The 19324-nt window shown below is 47.8% G+C and overlaps 1 protein-coding gene across 1 annotated transcript in view; it reads left to right on the forward strand.

Annotated features, from left to right (window-relative positions):
* Nucleotides 1–16025: 16025 nt before the first annotated feature.
* GRAMD1B (GRAM domain containing 1B) overlaps nt 16026–19324 on the forward strand; it is a 154591-nt gene continuing 151292 nt past the window's right edge. The window contains exon 1 of the mRNA XM_090257704.1: nt 16026–16652. Within this exon, the coding sequence (XP_090113830.1) occupies nt 16285–16652 (368 nt within the window). The 5' untranslated portion in view covers nt 16026–16284. The remainder of the gene's footprint in view (nt 16653–19324) is intronic.

Raw genomic sequence — 19324 nt, forward strand, 5'->3', positions numbered from 1 at the left:
TCCCTTTTCATTCCTTTCATCCCTCTGAGAAATGCAGCAAAGCCCATTTTGTGAATAGGAGAGACCTGGGCACTCCACTTGACCTTTCCTGTTTGCCTCATTGCATTAATGGCAGTGCTGCAGTAACAGGCCTTGAGTTGCGAAGTGATCAACAAACAGTAGGAAATGCAATTATAGGACAGGGGACATTGGAAACTTCCACAGAGCTCAGGGACCATTTACACATTCCACTCTTTTCTTTTGAGATTCATGGTGAAGTTAATGTTTCATTAAGTGCATGGAAAAAGGGATCAGAGAGAAAACATGGGGTTTCCTCTACTGGTTTCTCTCTGAAGGGCTGCAGAACACGCACAGTGGGTGAGGTTCCTTTAATTAATGACTTTTCCCATTATGCTTCATTGATCAGACAGTGACTTTGAGGCTTGCTCTTAGTCTTTCCTATTAAAACAGTCTCACTTTCTGGCCCCAGGATGCTCATGAAGGTTCTACATATGCACACGTACAATAGCCTTTGTGCAAAACCCACACAACTGCCATTGCTATAGCTCAGGCAAGGATTAAACTGGTATCTTATTATCGAGGTTTATTTGTTTCTTTCTATTGCACCAGGCTCTTGTAAGCTTTAGAAATAAATGAAAATGGTTTATCTCTGGTTCCAAGAGGATTTCCCCCCACAGCTGATTTTACTATAATACATAGCTTGATATAAAACCTCGCGTTCTGAACGCACTTAGTCTCAGTGTGGATTAGGGCTGTTGTGCTTTGCCCATTCCCAAGGCGTGAGTTGCAGCGCGTTGGCTCACGTTACCCGTTGTTTCTCCTGTAATGAAGGAGACAGAAGGATCACCCGTTTCAATAGAACCCCCAAAGGCCACCTTTTAACCTCTGTGGAGCGTAATGTAGAAGATAATTGAATGGCAGGACCACTCTCATTGTAAGGAAACAATGGCCTTCTCTTGATGCTTCCTTACAGAAACCAGACATGCTGAAAACCCAGACTTCTGTCCATACTGGTAATAATAATGGTGATAATAACGGTCATACTTGTACCAAATGTTACCATTTTCCACAGCCCGTTCTCCACAGGCCTTCAAATAAATACACCTGTATTTTAAGCTATTAAGTTGACCTCAGTCTTTATCCACCTCTTTTTTCTTTTTCTTTTTTTGGGGGGGCGAGTGGAGAGCTATTGAAATGATCAATGCCTTTCACACATGCAGCCTGTGTGGCAGCATGTAAGTGGGTTTTTGTAGCGCTTGCAGTGATGTGTGATGTGTCCGGGCAGTCGGACACCCCCTGCTACCCAATGTCCATTGTTGCCTGGGTGTATGCAATGCTGTACACACAACTGCAGACATAGTAATACAACCATGCACTTTTCCTAGCATTTGGTGTACATGAGGGGCTATGCTAAATGCTTCATGTGTATTATCTTGTTTATTTCTCACAAGCCCATGAGATAGGCACTATGGTTATCCATCTGAGTTTTCATGTGGGCTAACTTAGCTACTGAGAGATTAATTGACTTGTTAATACACGGTGAATCCAGGATTTGAACCCAGACATTTTAATTCCAGAACCCTTGCACTTAATTGCTAGCCATACTGTTTCCCTTGAGGAAATAAATAAATATGATCAGCTTAATATAATTAGAAAGTATGCTATAAATGTCAAGGATGTGCAAGTACATTGCCAAGCTTTGGGAATCCATATGTCCAGCAATGTACCTGTCCATGCCACATTTACATGGATCTCACACAGGTCATGGGATAGATATTAAGAATTCATATGATACTTTGTACAATGAGCATACAATAATTGCGTGGCATGGGTGTATGAATGAGTTAGCAAATTGGGACCAAGAAGCTGCCATTAAAGATCACGATCATCCCAGACCAGAGTGGACCAAGCTAACCGTGGGAGAGCGTGTCCTCTGGCTGCTGCCTGCTCAGCTCAAACCCCAGCGCAGCTGCTGAGTAGCTGCAGCATTAGGTGATCTTTCCCAGCCTCATCTTTCTCATTTGAAAATGGGGATAACAACTGACACATTACATTGATTTGAAGATTAATTGAGATCATGCCTAATTCATAGTAAGTATGCAGGAAATGTTAGCTAGTGTTATCCTGATTATATTTGGACATTGGTCTAATTTAAATAAAATTTACTTTCCACCTTCAGCATAGAACCTGTGTACAAAAGTTTTTCTTTGTAACATTTCCCCTCAGAAAACAAGCAAACTGTTCCTGAACCTGGGCCAAACACTTACCCATGGAAGGTACTTAGTGCCAATAAAATGGAAAACAAATTATTTTGACTCTGTGCTGTAGTCCTGAGTGAACACAGTTAGTAAAACAGTAACAGGAAAGATGAAGCAGTTCAGCATTTACAAATACAGCTGTCCCTCTCTATATCATGGTTCACTTATCACAGCCTCACTGTATTGCGGGGTTTTTAAAATATTATATTTAATTATTTATCATGGATTTTTCGCTATATCACAGGATTTTTGTGGTACTGTATAGTATGTTGTTAAAGTTACGTAGGTTTAAGAGTGTAGACTATGTTTAAGAACATAAGTAGTGTTTATAAAAGTGTGGAAAAGGTTAATAAGGGACTGGGAATGGTTTATAAGTGTGTGGGAAGGGTTTATAAAGCCTTAAAAAATATATAAATACTAAAATAAATGTAAGGTTCCTACTTCGTGGATTTTCACCTATCATGGGGAGGTCTAGAATGTAATACCCACAATAAGCGAGGGAACACTGTAAGTGGTAACTTCTGTCCTTTTTTAAAATTTATTTTTTAAAATTTATTTTTCAATTACAGTGGACATACAATCTTATGTTAGTTTCAGGTCTACAATGTAGTGATACAACTGTTCTTAAAATAAAGTTTATTTTTTAAAAAGCACATGATAATGTGTTTCTGGACTCAGCTCTTCCATAACGGATTCACTTCCTCTTTGTAGTGCACAAACAGGCTAACAAAGGTATCCACCGAGCAGACACATCTTACTTCTAGTTTTTTTATCTAGAAAATGTGGGGTTGGTTCCTCTAAGGTGTTTTTCCACTTTGAAACCCAAATGGAATGAACAGACATTTAGGAGGAATTAAATTATAGCTTAATGTGGGCCTGAGAGTCAGGTTGGCAGACACCCCGTGGGCAGGAGACTGGGAGGGAAGGGTTCTCTTCCGGGCTGCGGGAGCGCTGGAGTGCGGGAGTGTTGGGAACTTGCTTATCTGAAGGCCTTTGAAAGAGCGTAGAATGAAATCCCTTCTCTCGGGGATGGTTAAGCCGAGGCCCCCTCACCAATACGAGAAAGAGGGTTGGTTAAACTCCTGTTTTCTTACAGGTGGGTAGGCAAGCAGCTGTTGCCAAGTGCATTCTTGTTCCTTCCTTTAATTGCTCCCCAAAGGTCCACAGTCCAAACACGCTTACCTAAGAAACCTGAGCGTTTCGTTACCAGGACTGTACGTTCTTGGCAAAGAGCACTACAGTCCCAGGTGTCTTCTCCGGGGCCCCCTCTGCGACGGAGGCTGAGTGTGATGCGATGCGACGTGATGTGACGAGCCAAGGGGGAGCAGGATCGCCGTCAGCGCCACCTCTGAGCACGCGTGGCGCAGGGCACGGATGGGTCCTGCGGGGCTTAGGCGGGGAGGGACTTGCGCCGGCTGCCTCGTTGGACCTCCTGACCTGTCCTCCTGCGGGCCGTGCACCACCCACCATGGCTTCCTTCACCCACGATTACTGAGCTGACACCCCTGGGGTTCAGTGAGCTTGGTAGCAAGATAGCGTTTATAGTCTGTGGGGAGGTAGAAATTGCACGTAGTAATGATTATGGTACAAGATGGGAGATTAAGTGTTGAAAAGCAGTGTGGGCAAACTGCTCCAAGACCTTTTTCTTTTCTTTTCTTTTTTTTTTTTTTAAATAAAAACCTTGTTTATTCAACAGAAATCCTTAATTTTGGTATAATCTAATTAGTTTTACTTATTTGTGATTTTAAAAAATATATAAGGGTCTATGTGAACCAAGCTAACAGCACATATAGGGGAACAAGATCTCAAATGCTCCCTCCGATACATTTTTGACATTAGTAAGGATGGATTTCAGTGAGCATGGAGGACGTTCTCAAAGGAGGAAAAAAAGAGAAGTCATAAAAGGACAAGGGAGAAAGCCAGAGGATGGTGGCCTTGGCACGGAACCTCGGACCCTGCAGGATGCTGTAGAACCCGAGACCTGGAGCTGCCCTGCGAAGTCACTTGCTCTCAGTCTCCACGTGAGAGCGTCCCCAGCAGGTTCAGTCTCCGCGGGTAGGGAGCTCTCCGTTTGTTTTGGGGTTAGCAGTGTCTGGCCGCTGAAGGAAGCAGGTGTCTCTGAGTGTGGTGTGTGAGAGGGAGAACAAGAGCAGAGAGCGGGAGGAAGAGGGAGGGAGGGAGGCAGGGCTATAATCTGGGTTTCCCGCATCCCAGCGGGCTCTGCCCGAAGGATACGGGGACCAGCGTCTGTGGGCCAAGTGGGTGTTCTTTGAGTGAAGCTAGGGAGATTTGATTATAGTCGGGATGGAACCTAATGTCCTGGCTCCAAGGTCCAGGGATTCAAGAGCGAGCTTGTACTGAATGAGATCATGTGAACGTGCCTTCAAGAACAGACTTTTCTCTGTCCAGCAAGACTGAAGCCATTGCTTACATCCTGGACACAACTTAGAGCTACTCTGGAAGCTAAATTAGAACCTGAACACCACAAAGAAGCCACTTTTAAAGGTCTTTTAGTGTTTGCTGAGCTACTATTTCAAGCAAATGAACTCAGTGTTGCCTGAACTGCCCCGTTTGTAAGAGGCCGTGGTTCTTCCTTCCTGCGCGGCAGGGCCTGCTGGGAGCATTGTGTGGACGATCCCGAGGAACAGGAGCTCGCCCAGGCACCGGTGCTTGGAGACTCCCTCAGGCCTACAGGTTGACTTCTTACAGGTAAGAGGCGTTAGAGACACGTTGGTAGAATTAGGAATTCCGCTACACTGACAGTATTTTTTGCAAATGAGAAACTGCTTAGGTGGCCCAAACATGCCATATAAAGTATTTCTTGCAAGTATTTCTACCAGGCTAGAGTTCTGCTACATAATTGGGATAATGTTTCTTTTTCAAATAGTAATTAGAATTCAGCTGTAACCCCCAAGAAAGTTGAAAACTGACTGGATTAAACAGGGAAACAAAGTACATCCGTTTGGAGAATCGTAATTCCAAATATTAATTTATTTACCAAATTGCAAATCAAATGAAGTTCTTCACAAAAAGTATCGGAGGGAACCAGTTAGAATGAAATAGAGTAATACAGTGAAATGGAGAAAACACTGGTTTGGGATTCAGAACACCTGGGTTTGAATTGCATCTTGATGCCTAAGGTTCTTAATGGGGGCCTGTTTCCTCATCTCTAAAATGGGGAAAAGGACTCTACCTCCTGGGATTTTGTGAGGCTGAAACGAGAAAACGCAGTGCGTGGCCTAAGAAATCTGAGGTGAAGCTGACAAATTTTAGGACAGCGTTTCCAACCTATGCCTGACCGAAGCAGATTTTCCATTTGGTTCGAGTCCTTGTTCTCTGTTAGCCTTGAACAGAAAGGGTGAGAACAGGGAAGCTGATTATCGACAAATAGACTTTATTAAGCAGTGATGTTGCAAAGTTGTGTATAAATCAAGTCATCCCTAAAATGCATTAGGGAAACTCCCACATAAAGGAATTCTATGTGTGTAAAGCAAAAAGGCCTTTCCGAAGGCAAATAACCATTCTGTTACAGCTTTTGTGCAAATCTACATGCTCGCATGTCGGCATGCGTCCTAGTGAGGTATGTGTTTGATTTAACTTCTCGCCCTGTGCGGGCTTACGAGGGAATTAGATGCAGAAAGAATGTTTTCAGAAAAAAGTAGAATGAGTGTCTGGGCTCCTTGGCGCCATTTGTTCTTCAGTTATTCTTTGAGGTTGAAATGAGGCAGGATAGAAAGAAGTAGGGAAAAACCCAGAAGTGGAATGAGGAAGTGGGAACAGACATCTCTGACCCAGTCTGCACCCCCCGCACCTCCCAGCCCCTTTGATGGTGCTGGAAGTCGCAACAACAAGGTCCCCTCCCAGCCAGAAGGCAGGGGTAGAATTTGGTGTCACAAACACTTGGAAACACACACGCTCCCAAGAACTAATGAACTGTGGGAGAGGCAGTGTCCCCAGGACTTCCCGCCCTTTCACAGTGGTGCCCAGCCCTGGCCTCTTTTCTTTCTCTACTTGAATAAAACTTGCTTTATTCTCACTCCCATTTGTCCCTGAAATCTTTCCCGGCAAGTCAAGGACCCGGTGGCCCGACACACAACACACACAAGGTCCCCAACCCTGCAGAATGGCCCGATATCAGACATACTACTTCTGAAGTACAGTAACCCTGGCAGTAATAAAGGGAGAACTGGACCAAAAGACGTTTGATTTACAGAAAGCAGCTTGAGTTCCATCCTTATGACCTCGGTCCAACATTGGCGGGACAGGGCTAGAGAAGGTCGGGCGTTGTACTAAACATCTAGTGTTTCTTCCAGGCCTCTCTCTCTGTCGGCTAAGGAAGGTACAGTGCCCATAAAATTTTCCAGCTCTCAGTCTTCCGAAAGTACCAGCCTGCATCAAAGGGGTGGTGGGAGGTGTGGGGGATGAAGTACTTACTTGCTTTTCCTGAAAATAGTTAATGTTTAGTGATATTTCGTGTTTATTTGGATGCTCTAAGTTATGCAGCAGGGGTCTTCCTCATAGAGCGTGACTTATTGAAGCTGATTACTTGAATAAAAATGTTCATACATGTAAAGGAACAATCCATTTTAATGGATCCTTTTTGTAAAACGAATGATTTGTATTATATGATCATTTCGACTCATGTGTTTTTTAAAATCTGCATTTTCATACACCAGTATCACTTAAAGCAAATTGCTTAAACCTTTCCAGGAGACTTTAGGGCTCACTCAGCATAACCAATCCCCCAAATCCCAATTCCAGGGTATTAACATGCCATGCAGTCACTGGGTTAAGGCCAGCTGCGAGGTCAATGGTCCATTCTCAACTCCCAGGGGAGGGGCGGGGTGCCAGCACCGCCCTGGTGGATAAGGACAGCTGGGAGCACAGCGGGCACAGGCAGAAGGGCTGTCCCGGAAGCATGGGAGCATCCGACAGTGGGGCTTGCATCAACGCCAGAGCTCACGCCGCTGCAGAGTTGTTCACAGTTACTCCCTCCAGACGCCCTCCTCGCAGAAAGATAGCGCAGGTGCAGAGGGAATGGTGTCCAGGGCAGGATGCAGGGGCCGCTGCTGAACCCCCTCCACTGAGCCCCGCCTTCTTCAGCCCCGTCCTGTGTCATAACCAGCTGGTCCCACTTTTGTTTGAAGTGGTGTGTGAAAAATTAATATCCCCCCGGTGCTTGGCAAACACGCTGTTTTATCTCATCAGAACTAGCTGGGCAATTTTTACAGTTTCTGCGTTCTATCTCAGGGTAGTAAGATACCCCGTTTCTGCTCAATCCTGGAGCAATAGGAGCATCCTGCCCGAGACAGCACAGCCTCTCTGGATCTTGCTTTGCTTGCCTGCAAAAGGTGGCTACTTTTCTGCTTAAAGGGAGGTATGTCCTGGCCAGAAATATAAGCTCTGGTGGTGGCTTGAGCACTATAAAAGTAACAATTTCCTAGAGTCCTGGAGCCATTCTCTTTAAGGGAGTCAAGCTTCCCACTCTGAGTCTTGGTTCTTGTATTCAAAGCCCTGTATCATCTGAAGCTTCAGCTCTTTGATATGTGATTTTAATAAGTATCTGTTAAAAAAAACAACAACTTGTGTCTCCATTTTCTAATCTCAAAAACAGAATGAACGGTAGAGATAAAGTGATGATTAGACCAGATCTTGGAAATCCATGTTCCATCATTCTGGGATTTTGCAATCACCAGGATATAGACCTGCCTTTGTGTGTACCCCTGTTTTCCAGCACCTAGAACGTAGCCTGCTTGATAAATGCAAGTTGATGGCTGAATGAAAGAATACTGATAGTAGATATTATCTCTTGCTCTCATCCCTCATCCAGCTGAACATTATGGTCCAGTCAGCTGCTCTTTTTGTTCATGCTGTCTTTGACACGTCCATGCCTGTGCACATGTGGTCCTGTTACCATAAGTTAACTAGTTATTAATAATAAAGTGAGCAAAGGGAATTAGATGCTGAGTTTAGTAAACTGGGGAGCATGAGCCTGCTTGCTTCATGAGGAAGCCACAGCCTCATTCCCCAGGGGATCACAGCATTGCTCCGCCAAGGGGAGTAACACTCCTCCCTTCCCTGCTCCGGTACCAGATTGTTGAGGGGGCGTAGGGGGAGGTGCTTGACCATAGAGGCCTGTTAGTCTAACTAGAGGTGGACCTATGAAAACCCCACAAAAACTTGGGAAGTTGATTGGCTGTTTTGAAAAGGCATCTGGTCTGTCCCAAACCCAAACTAATATAATCCCAGGGGAACAAAGAAGCGCTTGCGCCCCCACCCCACTCCCCGTGACCTGCACTCACCCCTTGCATTTGCGCGTTCTCTCTCACCTCGGAGCGCAGGACTCTGTGAGTCTGGCCCTTACTGGGGACCTCAGCAGGCTGCACGGCCACCAAAGAACTAAGCTTTAATATGAAGCAAAAACTCTGGACACTGGCTTTTGTGTTGGCTTTGCTGAGGACACAGTTGGACTTTTTCCGTAGTGGGACTGAGGGGTATGGGACAGAGGGGACACAGGCAGCCTTCCACATGAATAAACCATCTTGCCACACCACAATCTCCTGAGTGGGGGTCCTTGGAATGCTTTCCTTGCAATCCTGTAGAAGAACCTGATTTCCATGGGCAACAGTCCCTCTGCCCCCTCTGGTCTATCTACATGGGCAACTCTGCTGACCTTGGATAGGCACTGCCTCCTTGTGAGGTTCTCTCCGGATCAAGGTCTCGCTCCTCTGGGCTCACACTGCATTTGGTACAGGCTTCTACTGAAGTGAATTTTCTTACCAAAGCGTAGTTCTTGAATGGGCTTTCTGCTTCCTCCTCCCCCCAGATTTGAAGCAACTGAGGCCAGGGTCATCTTTGATGGACATTTGAGTTATTTTTGGAATAAATGAACAGTTTTACAGAAACTTTCAGAAACAGTACCCAGTGTTATGTTGTGTTTAGAGTTTGGGCATAGTAAATACTTTTTGATTGATTTGCTAGATTACCAGGTACTACCAAGCTTCAATTCTCTGAGAAGGTACAGGCAGAATGTCATTTTAAATGGCATAATCTCACAGTCACATTTTGTTTCTTTGAAACATACATCTACCAACAGTAAAAGACACACACACACACACACACACACACTGATTTTTACATTCTCATTTCATGTCCTAGAAGGGTGTTTAGCGCAGGCTGTTTGGTAGAAAATAGATGTCTTGCGTTCCTTTGATGGCCCGACTTCTGGAGAGAGCAGTGTGATCGTGCAGCGCCGTTTGTTCATTCCCTACTTACCCTTGAGCACATAGCAGTCGCGTCCCTCACCTGAAATGGCTCTCTCAGACGTCAGTGGCCTAATGACAAAATCTAATACAATGACAGCAGTCTTTCTCCTGCCTGACTTCATTTCAGCATTTGTCATCTTTTATCTGTTTGGAATGTAATGTAATTGAAAGCATGGGTTTTAAAGTTTTAAGGACCCTAGTGTAAATTTGTGCTCGTCTTCCACTTCCTACCTGCACAAACTCTGGGCCAGTCACCTTTTAAAAATCTGTCCTCACCCTCACACGGTGCTTTTAATGCCGATTCCGGATGGTGGGAGTCACTTGGGGTTTTGTGTCTAAACCATGCACAGAGCCCAGGGCCTGGCATGCAAGTGTCATTCAATAAACGTTGGCTCCTTTCCTCCCTTGACTTCCGAATCATCACTTGCTCTTGGTTTTCTTCCAACTTACATCTCTGCATAAGTCTTCATAGGGCTTTTCAGTGCCTTGCCCTGTGCCACATATTTCTCCTGCCCAATTTCAGATTTCCTCTTCTCTTACCTGAACTGTCTGCCATGTATAAAGCCAATGTTCCCAAAACATGGACTGATTGTATAATAGTCTCTGAATTGGCCTCTGGGGGTCCTCTCTTTTGCTTCTCCCACTCATACTTCACATGGTCACCAGAATTGATGTTCTTCACATACAGGTTGAGTCTGTCACTGCCCCCACCTCCACCCCTCCCCCCAAAAAACCAACTTGAATAGCATCCCATTGTCTAAAGAATAATATCTTTAACACTCACAGCACTCTGACCCGCCTGGTTGCCCAGCCTCACCTTCTCTTGCATCCTTTCGTAAGCTCCGACTTCTCTCCCTATTTTCAAAAACTGTCTGTGAGGTTTTGTTCCTCAGTGCCCTTACTCAAACTGTTCCTTTATTCCAGAATACCTTATTCTTCTTTTCCACTAAAATCTATACCATCTTAAATGCCAACTCCTCCACACAGCCCGCCTAGACCACCTCTTTCCCTCTAGTTAAAATGTATCTATCTTTCCACTTACCTTGTTTGCACTTATATGTTGCACATAATTAACTCTCCCTTGCTAGACTGTGTGCTCCAATGCACACATTGTCTTTCTAAAAAATGTTATTTATTGATTTTAGAGAGAGAGGAAAGGAGAAAGAGAGAAACATCAGTTTTTGTTGTCTCACTTATTGATGCATTCATTGGTTGATTCTGGTATGTGCCATGACCGGGGATAGAACCTGCAACCTTGGAGTATCAGGATGATGCTCTACCCACCTGAGCTACCAGGCCAGGGTCATGCACTTTGTCTTACTCATCATGTTGTATCGCCAGTGCTCACTAAGTAGGGAAGCTCACACAGTGCTCTAGCTTAACAATTCCTTATAGAATTAAACTGGATTGAAAATCAGCATGAATGGCCCTGCTTCCTAACAAGGGTATTGTCAAGGAGACATAATTAGATGTAACAAAGACTAACATTTATAGTGCACTTCCTATGTGCCAAGCACTGTTCTCAGGCTCACAGCAACCCCGGGAGGGAGATTTCACAGATTAGAAAAACTGAGATACAGACAGGTTAAATAATGTATCCCCAAATCAAGCAGCTAGTAAGTAGAGGACAGGGGTCTAAAACTCAGACTGCATACCTTTGGGTCGGTGCACGTAATGACTATTGGGTGGCACAGATAGCAATTGGGAGATCTTCCGAGGACAGCAGCAGAAGAGCCAGAGCATGCCACCTGCCTTCCTAGGGATGGGTGGCAAGGAGCCGGATGGAGCAACCTCAGGAAGTCTGTCCCTGCCCTGCATTGCACAAAGACTGCCCTTGTAGGATTTAGAGGACAAGGGATGATGTTGGTCTGTGCCCTGGTGTCAGGAACAGGGGCAGCCAAATGTTATGCAAACATTCTCCTTAGCCTTCAGATGGGCAGTTAACCCAGGGAGGCTTCTCTGGTGACAGTCTTCCCGCGGTGACGTCACTGCTCACCCTGGCCCCAGCCGAAGGCCAGCCTTGTGCATTCCCCCAGCAGAAAGGTTCAGCGGCCCGCTGTCCTCTGGGACTGAGCCGCTGTGCAAGTCCTGTTGCGTTTCCTCCCTCCGCCTCTAAACAAGAAGGTGGCCAGTCCGATGTGCTTTATGCGGGTTGTATTTGCCAGCCCCCGCCACCCTCCTTTGACCACGCAAACGCAGTGTGCGTTCCTCTGACTTCCCCAGTAGCCAGCTCCTCTGCGGGGAAGTGAGGGAGGGACCTGCCAAAGTGGCAGAAATGAGGCACCAGGGGCAGGGGTGCAGCTCCCCACCTTCAGGGCGATCTCTCGTCCCCTGGGTGCGTTGCCCCATGAGTCTACTGGTTGATCCCTGTATTTCTCTCTTACTGAGCAAGACATCAAAGCTGCTTGTGAGATTCACTGGGGTGCTTAGCACCCAACAACCAAAATGCCTGGGGCCGGAAACGTGTCGGTTCAAAGCAACATTGTTTTAGGCATAAATGAATTGCCTTTTTTTTTTTTTTAAAGAGAGAAAATCTGGACCTTACAGACCCACAATGCTAGGGTGGAGACCGGGCCTTTAAGAGAGAACTCTGTCATTGCCTCTAACTAGGCTCTAGTTTCCATTAAAGCTGTGCGGAGGAAGCACTCTCTAACCATCCTCGGCCATTCATTCCAGTCCTTAACTGGCCTTACTGTCAGTAAATGTTTCTCATCTAACCTGAACCTCCCACCCTGAGCTCCACACAAACTCACTTCCCCTTGCCCAGCAGCGCAGGAGGGCGAGAGAATCGTGCCTGGCCACCCCTCCTTCTGTAGTTGAAGACAGTCAATGACGCTGCTCCCATCCTGTCTCTCATGTTTCTGTCAGTGTCAGCCGTGTCCCTGACAGCACATCTGCCCACTGCCCTTGCCTGTGGGCCCCACCTCTGCCTGGGGGCACCAGTCTTGGAGGGCATCCTCCCATCTGTGCTCTTAGAAATTGCCAGCCCTGTGTCCCCCGGCAGGTGGGGTGGAGGGGGCCTGCCCCGTACTGCGCTCTCACTCGGCTGTGCGCCCAGGGGAGGGCAAGTGTGACGGCAGCTGCCTCCGGCTTGCGTTCCCTCCTGGGAGTTTCAGCTGCACACTGGACTCCGCGTTGGTGGGTCTGCAGAAGTAACAGACAGGTGTCCAGTGTCTTGTGTCTGTAGAAAAGGGAGCCTGCACAGCTGAGGACAAGCAGCAGCTGCCTGGTAACCCGAGCCCCTTGCATTTCCATCCGAGGCCTGGCAGCGGGTGGGGAGGGGGAGGCCAGGCTGTCCTGCCACCACCTGCCTGGGAGGACAGAGGTGAGGCCAGTTTCCCAGAAAACCATGGAGCTGTCGGCTGAGAGCCAAATGTGGGGGAGCGGTGGGGAGGGGAGAGGCTCGGAGAGGCTTGCAGTGGCCAAGAGTCTGAAGCAGGTTGTGGACACCAGATGCTTTGGGAAATAGTTTTTCAAAACTCTGCTCTTCTGTTTTCCCAGTAAAAATAACTGACACGTTATTTTGTAATATATCCAACTAAAATCAGGGCTGTAAAAAAGGCTGGGGCTACTGGGGACCTGCTTTCCAGAGCTCATGCATTTGTTGATATTTTTGGGGGGGCTTCTGATGGGCTTCAGAAGACCTGGGTTCAAGTTCTGGCCTTGTCTTTGAGTATTGCTATTGTTGGTTATTTATATCCTTGGATAAAGTTCTACCTTAGTCCTAGGTTGCTGGGAAGATAAACTATTATGTATGCAAGCCATTTAAAGAGTGTAAAGGTTGCTGTGCAAAACGTCAGGATGCTGGAGAGAATCACAGGAAGGAGAAACTTGGTTCTTCCCTTGAGGGGCTTATAGTCTGAGCAGTAGCGTGGCTCACACTTGTAGGCGGTTCTGATTTTTGGAGCAGTGTCCCTTCCACCTTCTGACTGGAGAGCGCCACAGCAGAGTCCACAGAGACAGCCTGGGGTGGGGCACAGGCTGTGTTTTGAATAGGGTTTTAATGGGTGAAAAAGTTACGGCTTGAAGCAAAAAGCGGATTGCAGGCGGCAGTGAGTGAGGGCAGTGTTAGAGACTTGAGGTGCGCTGGGCACCTGCTTCTCAGCCAAGGGAAGCCATTTCAGATTTAGTCTGGAGGAAGTTTTGCCTCAGGTCAGCTGAAAGGTAAATGATCATTCTCAACTCCTGCTGTGCCCAAGGCTTCAATGAAATCTCACAGGATTTTAGATTCTAGATCTGGAATCTGTTGAGGGTGGAAAAATTGGCTGAAGTGCGCAAGAGGAGGGAGCTGGTGACCTCTGTTCCTTTAAGAGGCATACATTTAAATCCAGAGTGCTGGCCATGAACTTCACTGGGGCTGCTCCCTGGAACCTCCCTTTCCCCAAAACACCCTTACAGTCATTTGGCCCCTCTATTGTGGACCCTCATGTTTTGTTTGTTTGTTTTTAGCTTCAGGTAAATGGCAGTATCCCAGCTTCCCTTCTCTCCTTAAGCACCAGAGACCCCAGTCTCATCAATAGTTAGGTTCCTTGAACTGGGAAGTTATAGGATCCCCCGCAAAGTGCTTGTCCTTGAAGGAAATCTAAGGCACTGTGCAAATCTGTGGTGCCTTGGTGTAGCTTTGGATCCTGAAGCTTGGAGTTACAGCTCAGCCTCATCACTCCCGGAGCCAGAGGAAGTGTCCTGCTTCCTGCCAGGCCTGACACCTGATGGGGAAGGGTTTCTCCTTTCTGTGCCACATCCGGCAATTAAAATAGAGTAATAATGGAACCACCCTCGAGAGAGCCAGTGGCCGGATGTGGAGACTCAGAAATAAGATGGAGCTGATGTTCTGGGGAGTCATTCTGGGTGGGCCTGGCCTTTGCTTCTTTGGCCACAGTATCTCTCTCCCCTGAGCAAAAAGTACTCCCTTGGTTCCTACTGCCTCTCAGGGGCTGCGCAATGTCATGATGCCTTTAACTCCCCACCATGTGTCATGCAGGGCATGATAGACCCATGGCCACCTGTCACACTTGATGTCTTGCTGAACTGCAGGGACATATTTTCTTGCAGCGAGTTCTTGTGACCTTTAGGGATGTGATTTTCTCTCAGCTCTGGGACACTTGTGAAATGTTCCCATGAACTTCATCCTGGTAGAGAAGCTGGCACAAGCTTCCCCCCCCCCCCCAATTGGAGTCACACAGGAACAGAGGAGAGTAGTGAATCAGAGTATGGACATAATGGTGCATTCTTTTGTATTCCACCTGGTCTATTGGTAAGCTACAGTCTCTACTTGGGTTCTCACTTGCCAGACTTTCTGGAGAGACAAATGCACTATCCTGGAAGAGAGGAGAATGGGCCATAGAGCCTCTGCTCTGAAAACTGTCCTGGTTTAGACACAGTCTTGACAGAGAGCCTTCAATAGGGTGCATCACTTCTAAAGCCACTCTCTCAGGCTGTACATGAGTCTAGGGAGTGAGTGTGTCTGCAGAGCTTGGAACACAACAGGACTGACCTAGACTTTCTAGGTCCCATGAATGGGGACATATTAGACTTATTTGTGACCCACCCCATGCCCCTTGCAGGTTGAAGTGGAATTGAATCATCCCCCAGGAATGCAAAGGGATCACCCTCAGCTCCCTGCGCTCCGCCCCCCCCCCCCCCCCACCAGAACTTTGCTGGATGCTGTACCTCTGGGTACTCACCCTCGAACTTGATTCTTTGCTTGGGATGGGGCTATGGTATTGATACTGGACCTGTGTACTCTGTGTCAGACCCTAGGTCTGTCCTTCCTTGGTGCATCATGTCTGCTGTCTCAGCTTACTCTACAGAGCTGTCCTCTCTTCTCAGCTTGTCAGCTGGGAAGCAGCCTCCAGGAAACTCAGTCTCCCTTTGACTATGCCCGGGCTTCCTGTGCCCCCGCCTGCACCCCAAATATTTCAAAGAAATCACCTTGCTTAGGAGAAGAGAGCCAGCAGGAAAAGTCCCCTCGTTTCCCCTCAGCCCTGTGTCATGGGTGGCCTTGAGTGAGGACTAAATTCCTTGATTTCTCCCTTCTGCTGGCCTGCCCTCTTCCCCCAGGAAAATCAGGGAGTGAGATTAATGAGAGCTGCCTGGCCAATTGTCACTGTGATAAAGTTTGGTTTGTAATCCTATTTCATCAGGCTGGTTGGAACAGCCTTCACTCCAAGGTAGAGTCCCTGGCGAGGGAGTCCACGTACAGTTACACTAGCTGTCACCACCAGGGCCTGCCCTTTCTGGGCAGATGTGACCTCCTCTCACTCCTTCTTCACCCCCTGCTCCTCCTCCTTCCTTTATTTTTATCCAGCGTTTGGCTTCCTCTCTCTGTTTCCTTCTCCCACCTCTGCCTCTTCCCCCTGCTCTCTGCCTCCCTGCAGCGCCAAGGCCCCGCAACCTGGTCTGCCGCACGCAAACCGCTCAGAGTTTGCTGAGCCGGCCCCTGGGGCCCCGGCTGCCGAGTCCCGCTAAGGCACCGACGCCAGCGGGCGAACGAGAGCGGAAGAAACACAAGCGGACGCGCGCGGGGAGCCCCAGGAGGGTAGCAGGATAGCCGGCCGGCGCGAACGGCGGAGGACGAGCGCGCAAAAGTTAGACTCCCGGTGGCCGCGCCTCGCCCCGGAGCTTCGTCCCCTCGGCCCTCGGAGAGGAACTTGATCTTCCGGCATCTCAAGCCGCAAGCGTTGCCCAACGAGAGGGCCGAGCGCGCCGGCCGAGCGGGGAGCAGGACGCGGCCGGCGGAAGCGCGGCGACGACGGGGATCCATGCCAGCGGCCAACCTGATGGAGAACCTACAGCCGCCCGCCTTGCAGGTGCCCGGGCCGCAGGGCGCGCCCGAGGGCAGCCAGGTCTGGTCCAGCTCGTCGACCCCCACCCTCCGCCGCCGGCGCTTCAAGATGCACCGCACGAAGAACGTGCAGAGCCTAGAGGCCGGGCTGGCCCGGGACCTGCCGGGCGTCCTGGCTCCTGGCAAGGAGCTCTTGCAGCTGCCGGCCATCGAGATCACGCCCTCCAGCGACGAGGACACCCCGTGGTCCAACTGCTCCACACCCAGCGCTTCCCCGCGCAGAAAACGCTTCCTCCTCCGCAAGTGGCTGAGGGTGAGGGAGCGGAAGGAGTGCAGTGAAAGCAGGTACGTCTCTGTTCTGCCCCCGGCCTTCCTTCCCAGCCCTCTCCCGCTCCCCAGCCCAACCGTCAGGGGCTCCAGGCAGCACCCTGGCGGAAACTTAGGAGGAATCCAGAAGCCCTTCACCCCAGTGAGCGTCAGGCACTGTGGTGCCTGGCACAAGGGTTAGTGGCATTTCTTCCTGGCAACCCAGGGCGAGGGGCCAGTGACTTTAATAGAGTAAGTATATCTAACACGTTGGCAAGGGTGTCACGCTGCAGTCCATCTGTGATCCTTACAGCAAAGTGAATAATAAAAACCATGCCAGGTAATATTTTTTGCTCCTGTCATGTGCCAGTCATTATAATGAGGACTTCACTGCCTATCTCTAGATTTAATCCTCAGAAAAACTCTTTGAGGTAGGCACTGATAGCATTCCCATTTTACAGGTGGAGAGAGTGGAAGAGGGAGACATTATGGAGCTTTGCCACTTAGACTTACACTGCTAAATGCTCCATTTCAGTTTTTATTATTTTATCTTTGGCAGCATAGGGTTGCCTTTCCTTAGTCTTTAGACACCTAGGTCTGGGCCATGCCATGGTGTTGTGTGCCAGCAACTTTTTTGCCTGGGTAAATGTGGCATCTGTGGAGTGGGCGACGTTCGCTTTTTCTATGCAGAGAATCAGTATGGAAAGCTATAGGCAGCTCTCCACAGCCTTGGCCAGGAGCTGTGTGTGAGCCAAGGTCACCGCCCTGTGGAGGACCTCACTCATTTACATTCAGATTTCAGGGCTCTGTCTCTTAACAGTGGTTTGTGTCCTTGTGTGGGGTAATTGAGCAATTGGCCACCTTCCCTGGGGGTTCTCCCAATCTGATCAATTTCATTCTTTTCACCTCAACAAGTGCTTATTTAATGTTCTTGGGACCTGAGTCTGGTACCAGCTCATGGCGACTGCTTCAGGAGTGGGGGGTGCTAGGCAGAATGAAGGGATGTGGAAAGTGAGAAGAGGGATAGGAGGAGGCTTAGATAAGAAATTAAGACATGGGTTTCACTGATATTGAAGAGGAGGAACCACTGGAAGACATACTGTGTGTGCCACATGCTACTGACTGTACAAGAAAAGAGAGGAGAAAGACTTCCGGAAGGAAGAAACTCAAACCATGACCAACAGGCAGTGTGAGACAGTGGACAGGTCTGAGGCCGGGGCATGCCATCAGGAAAGGGAAGCTATCTGGACAAAGGTGTGAGAATAGTGAGCCAAAAAAAAAGATAAAAAATATGAACAATAAAATGGCAATAAATACATATCTATCAACAAATAGACAAAAAATAAATGAACAAGCAGAACAGAAACAGGTTTATAGCTACAGAGAACATTTTGACAGCTGTCAGATGGGAGGGGGTCTGGGGGATGGGTGAGAAAGGGGAAGGAGTTAAGAAATACAAATCGATGTCACAAAATAGTCATGGGCATGTAGAGCGCAGCATAAGGGATGTAGTCAGTAATATTCTGGTAATATGTGTGGTGTCAGATGGGTGTGAGATTTATTCAGATGATCACTTAGTAAGCTATATAATGTCTAATCACTGGGTATACATGTGAAACTAATGTAAATTGTACGTGAATTGTAATTGAAAAATGAAAAATAAAAAAATAAGATAATGCGACTAAAAAAGAAGGGCAGGGTGAGCCTTGTGCCTCTGAGGGGATGTTGTGGAGCCCACAGGGTCATGCAGAGGATGAGGGTCCTGAGCCGCCAGGGTTTCTCTTTCCTCAGGTGCAGTGGCTGGTGTGTCATCCCTGCAGGTGCAGATGGACAGCTTTGTTCGGGGGCTTGTGTGGGCCTGGGAGAACAATTCCTTTGTCTGCTGCTGTACATCCTGCTGTCTTTCCACAGCATCGAGGAAGTGGGGCACTCGGGGTGGGAGCTAATCTGGAACTGAAATGGTTCATTATGGTTTGTGAGCTTTCTCTTCAAATGTGAGAGATCCTAAAAGAGACTCTGTTTTGATTTTGAGATTCTTTCACGTAGGCTGAGGGCAAAGTATGGGGAAAACAGTCCTGCGTTGCTGGCCAAGGTGGGAGGGGGTGGATTTGGTTAGATTTAAGGAAGACTTCCCTGGTTTAGAGAATTGTCTAAGGGTTCAGTGGAATCTTGTTTTTTGTTGGAGTAGGGAACATACTCTTAAAATAAGGAAGGATTTAAGACAGCTCTTTTAAATGGTGGCTTGTTGCATTGGAAGAATTATATGCATATATGTATAAAAAGGCAGACTCCAGATTCAAACCCAAATTTGTCCTACTCAGATCTTTGCTCTTAACTAGAGTTGTACAGCCTCCTGTTGGAATCTATCTGGATTGTGGCTAAAACAAAACCCCATCATTTTTAGTCCTTGGAAATGGAAGGCTTCTTCGAAAGAAAAGAAGCGATCAAGTGTAGAGACCCGACAGGATTCCCTGAGAAGGAGACGGCATTTAGAGGCATTAGAATACAAAGAATGTTGGTCTTAAGGCCAGGAGACTTAGATTGAAATTGAAGTCCTAGCGTTGATTAGCTGTGGAGTTTTGGACACCTCACCTGAATGTTGTGTGTCTCACCTTCTCCGACTGTGGAAGGGATATCTGTGGGTTAACGGGAGGTCTTAAGAGTAACACATGCGCAAATGCTCTGTAACGGTCCCCTGCTGTGCAGGGGTG

The sequence above is a fragment of the Furipterus horrens genome, unplaced genomic scaffold (genome assembly GCF_987537825.1).
Source record: "Furipterus horrens unplaced genomic scaffold, mFurHor1.1.pri manual_scaffold_11, whole genome shotgun sequence".
Lineage (NCBI taxonomy): Eukaryota > Metazoa > Chordata > Mammalia > Chiroptera > Furipteridae > Furipterus > Furipterus horrens.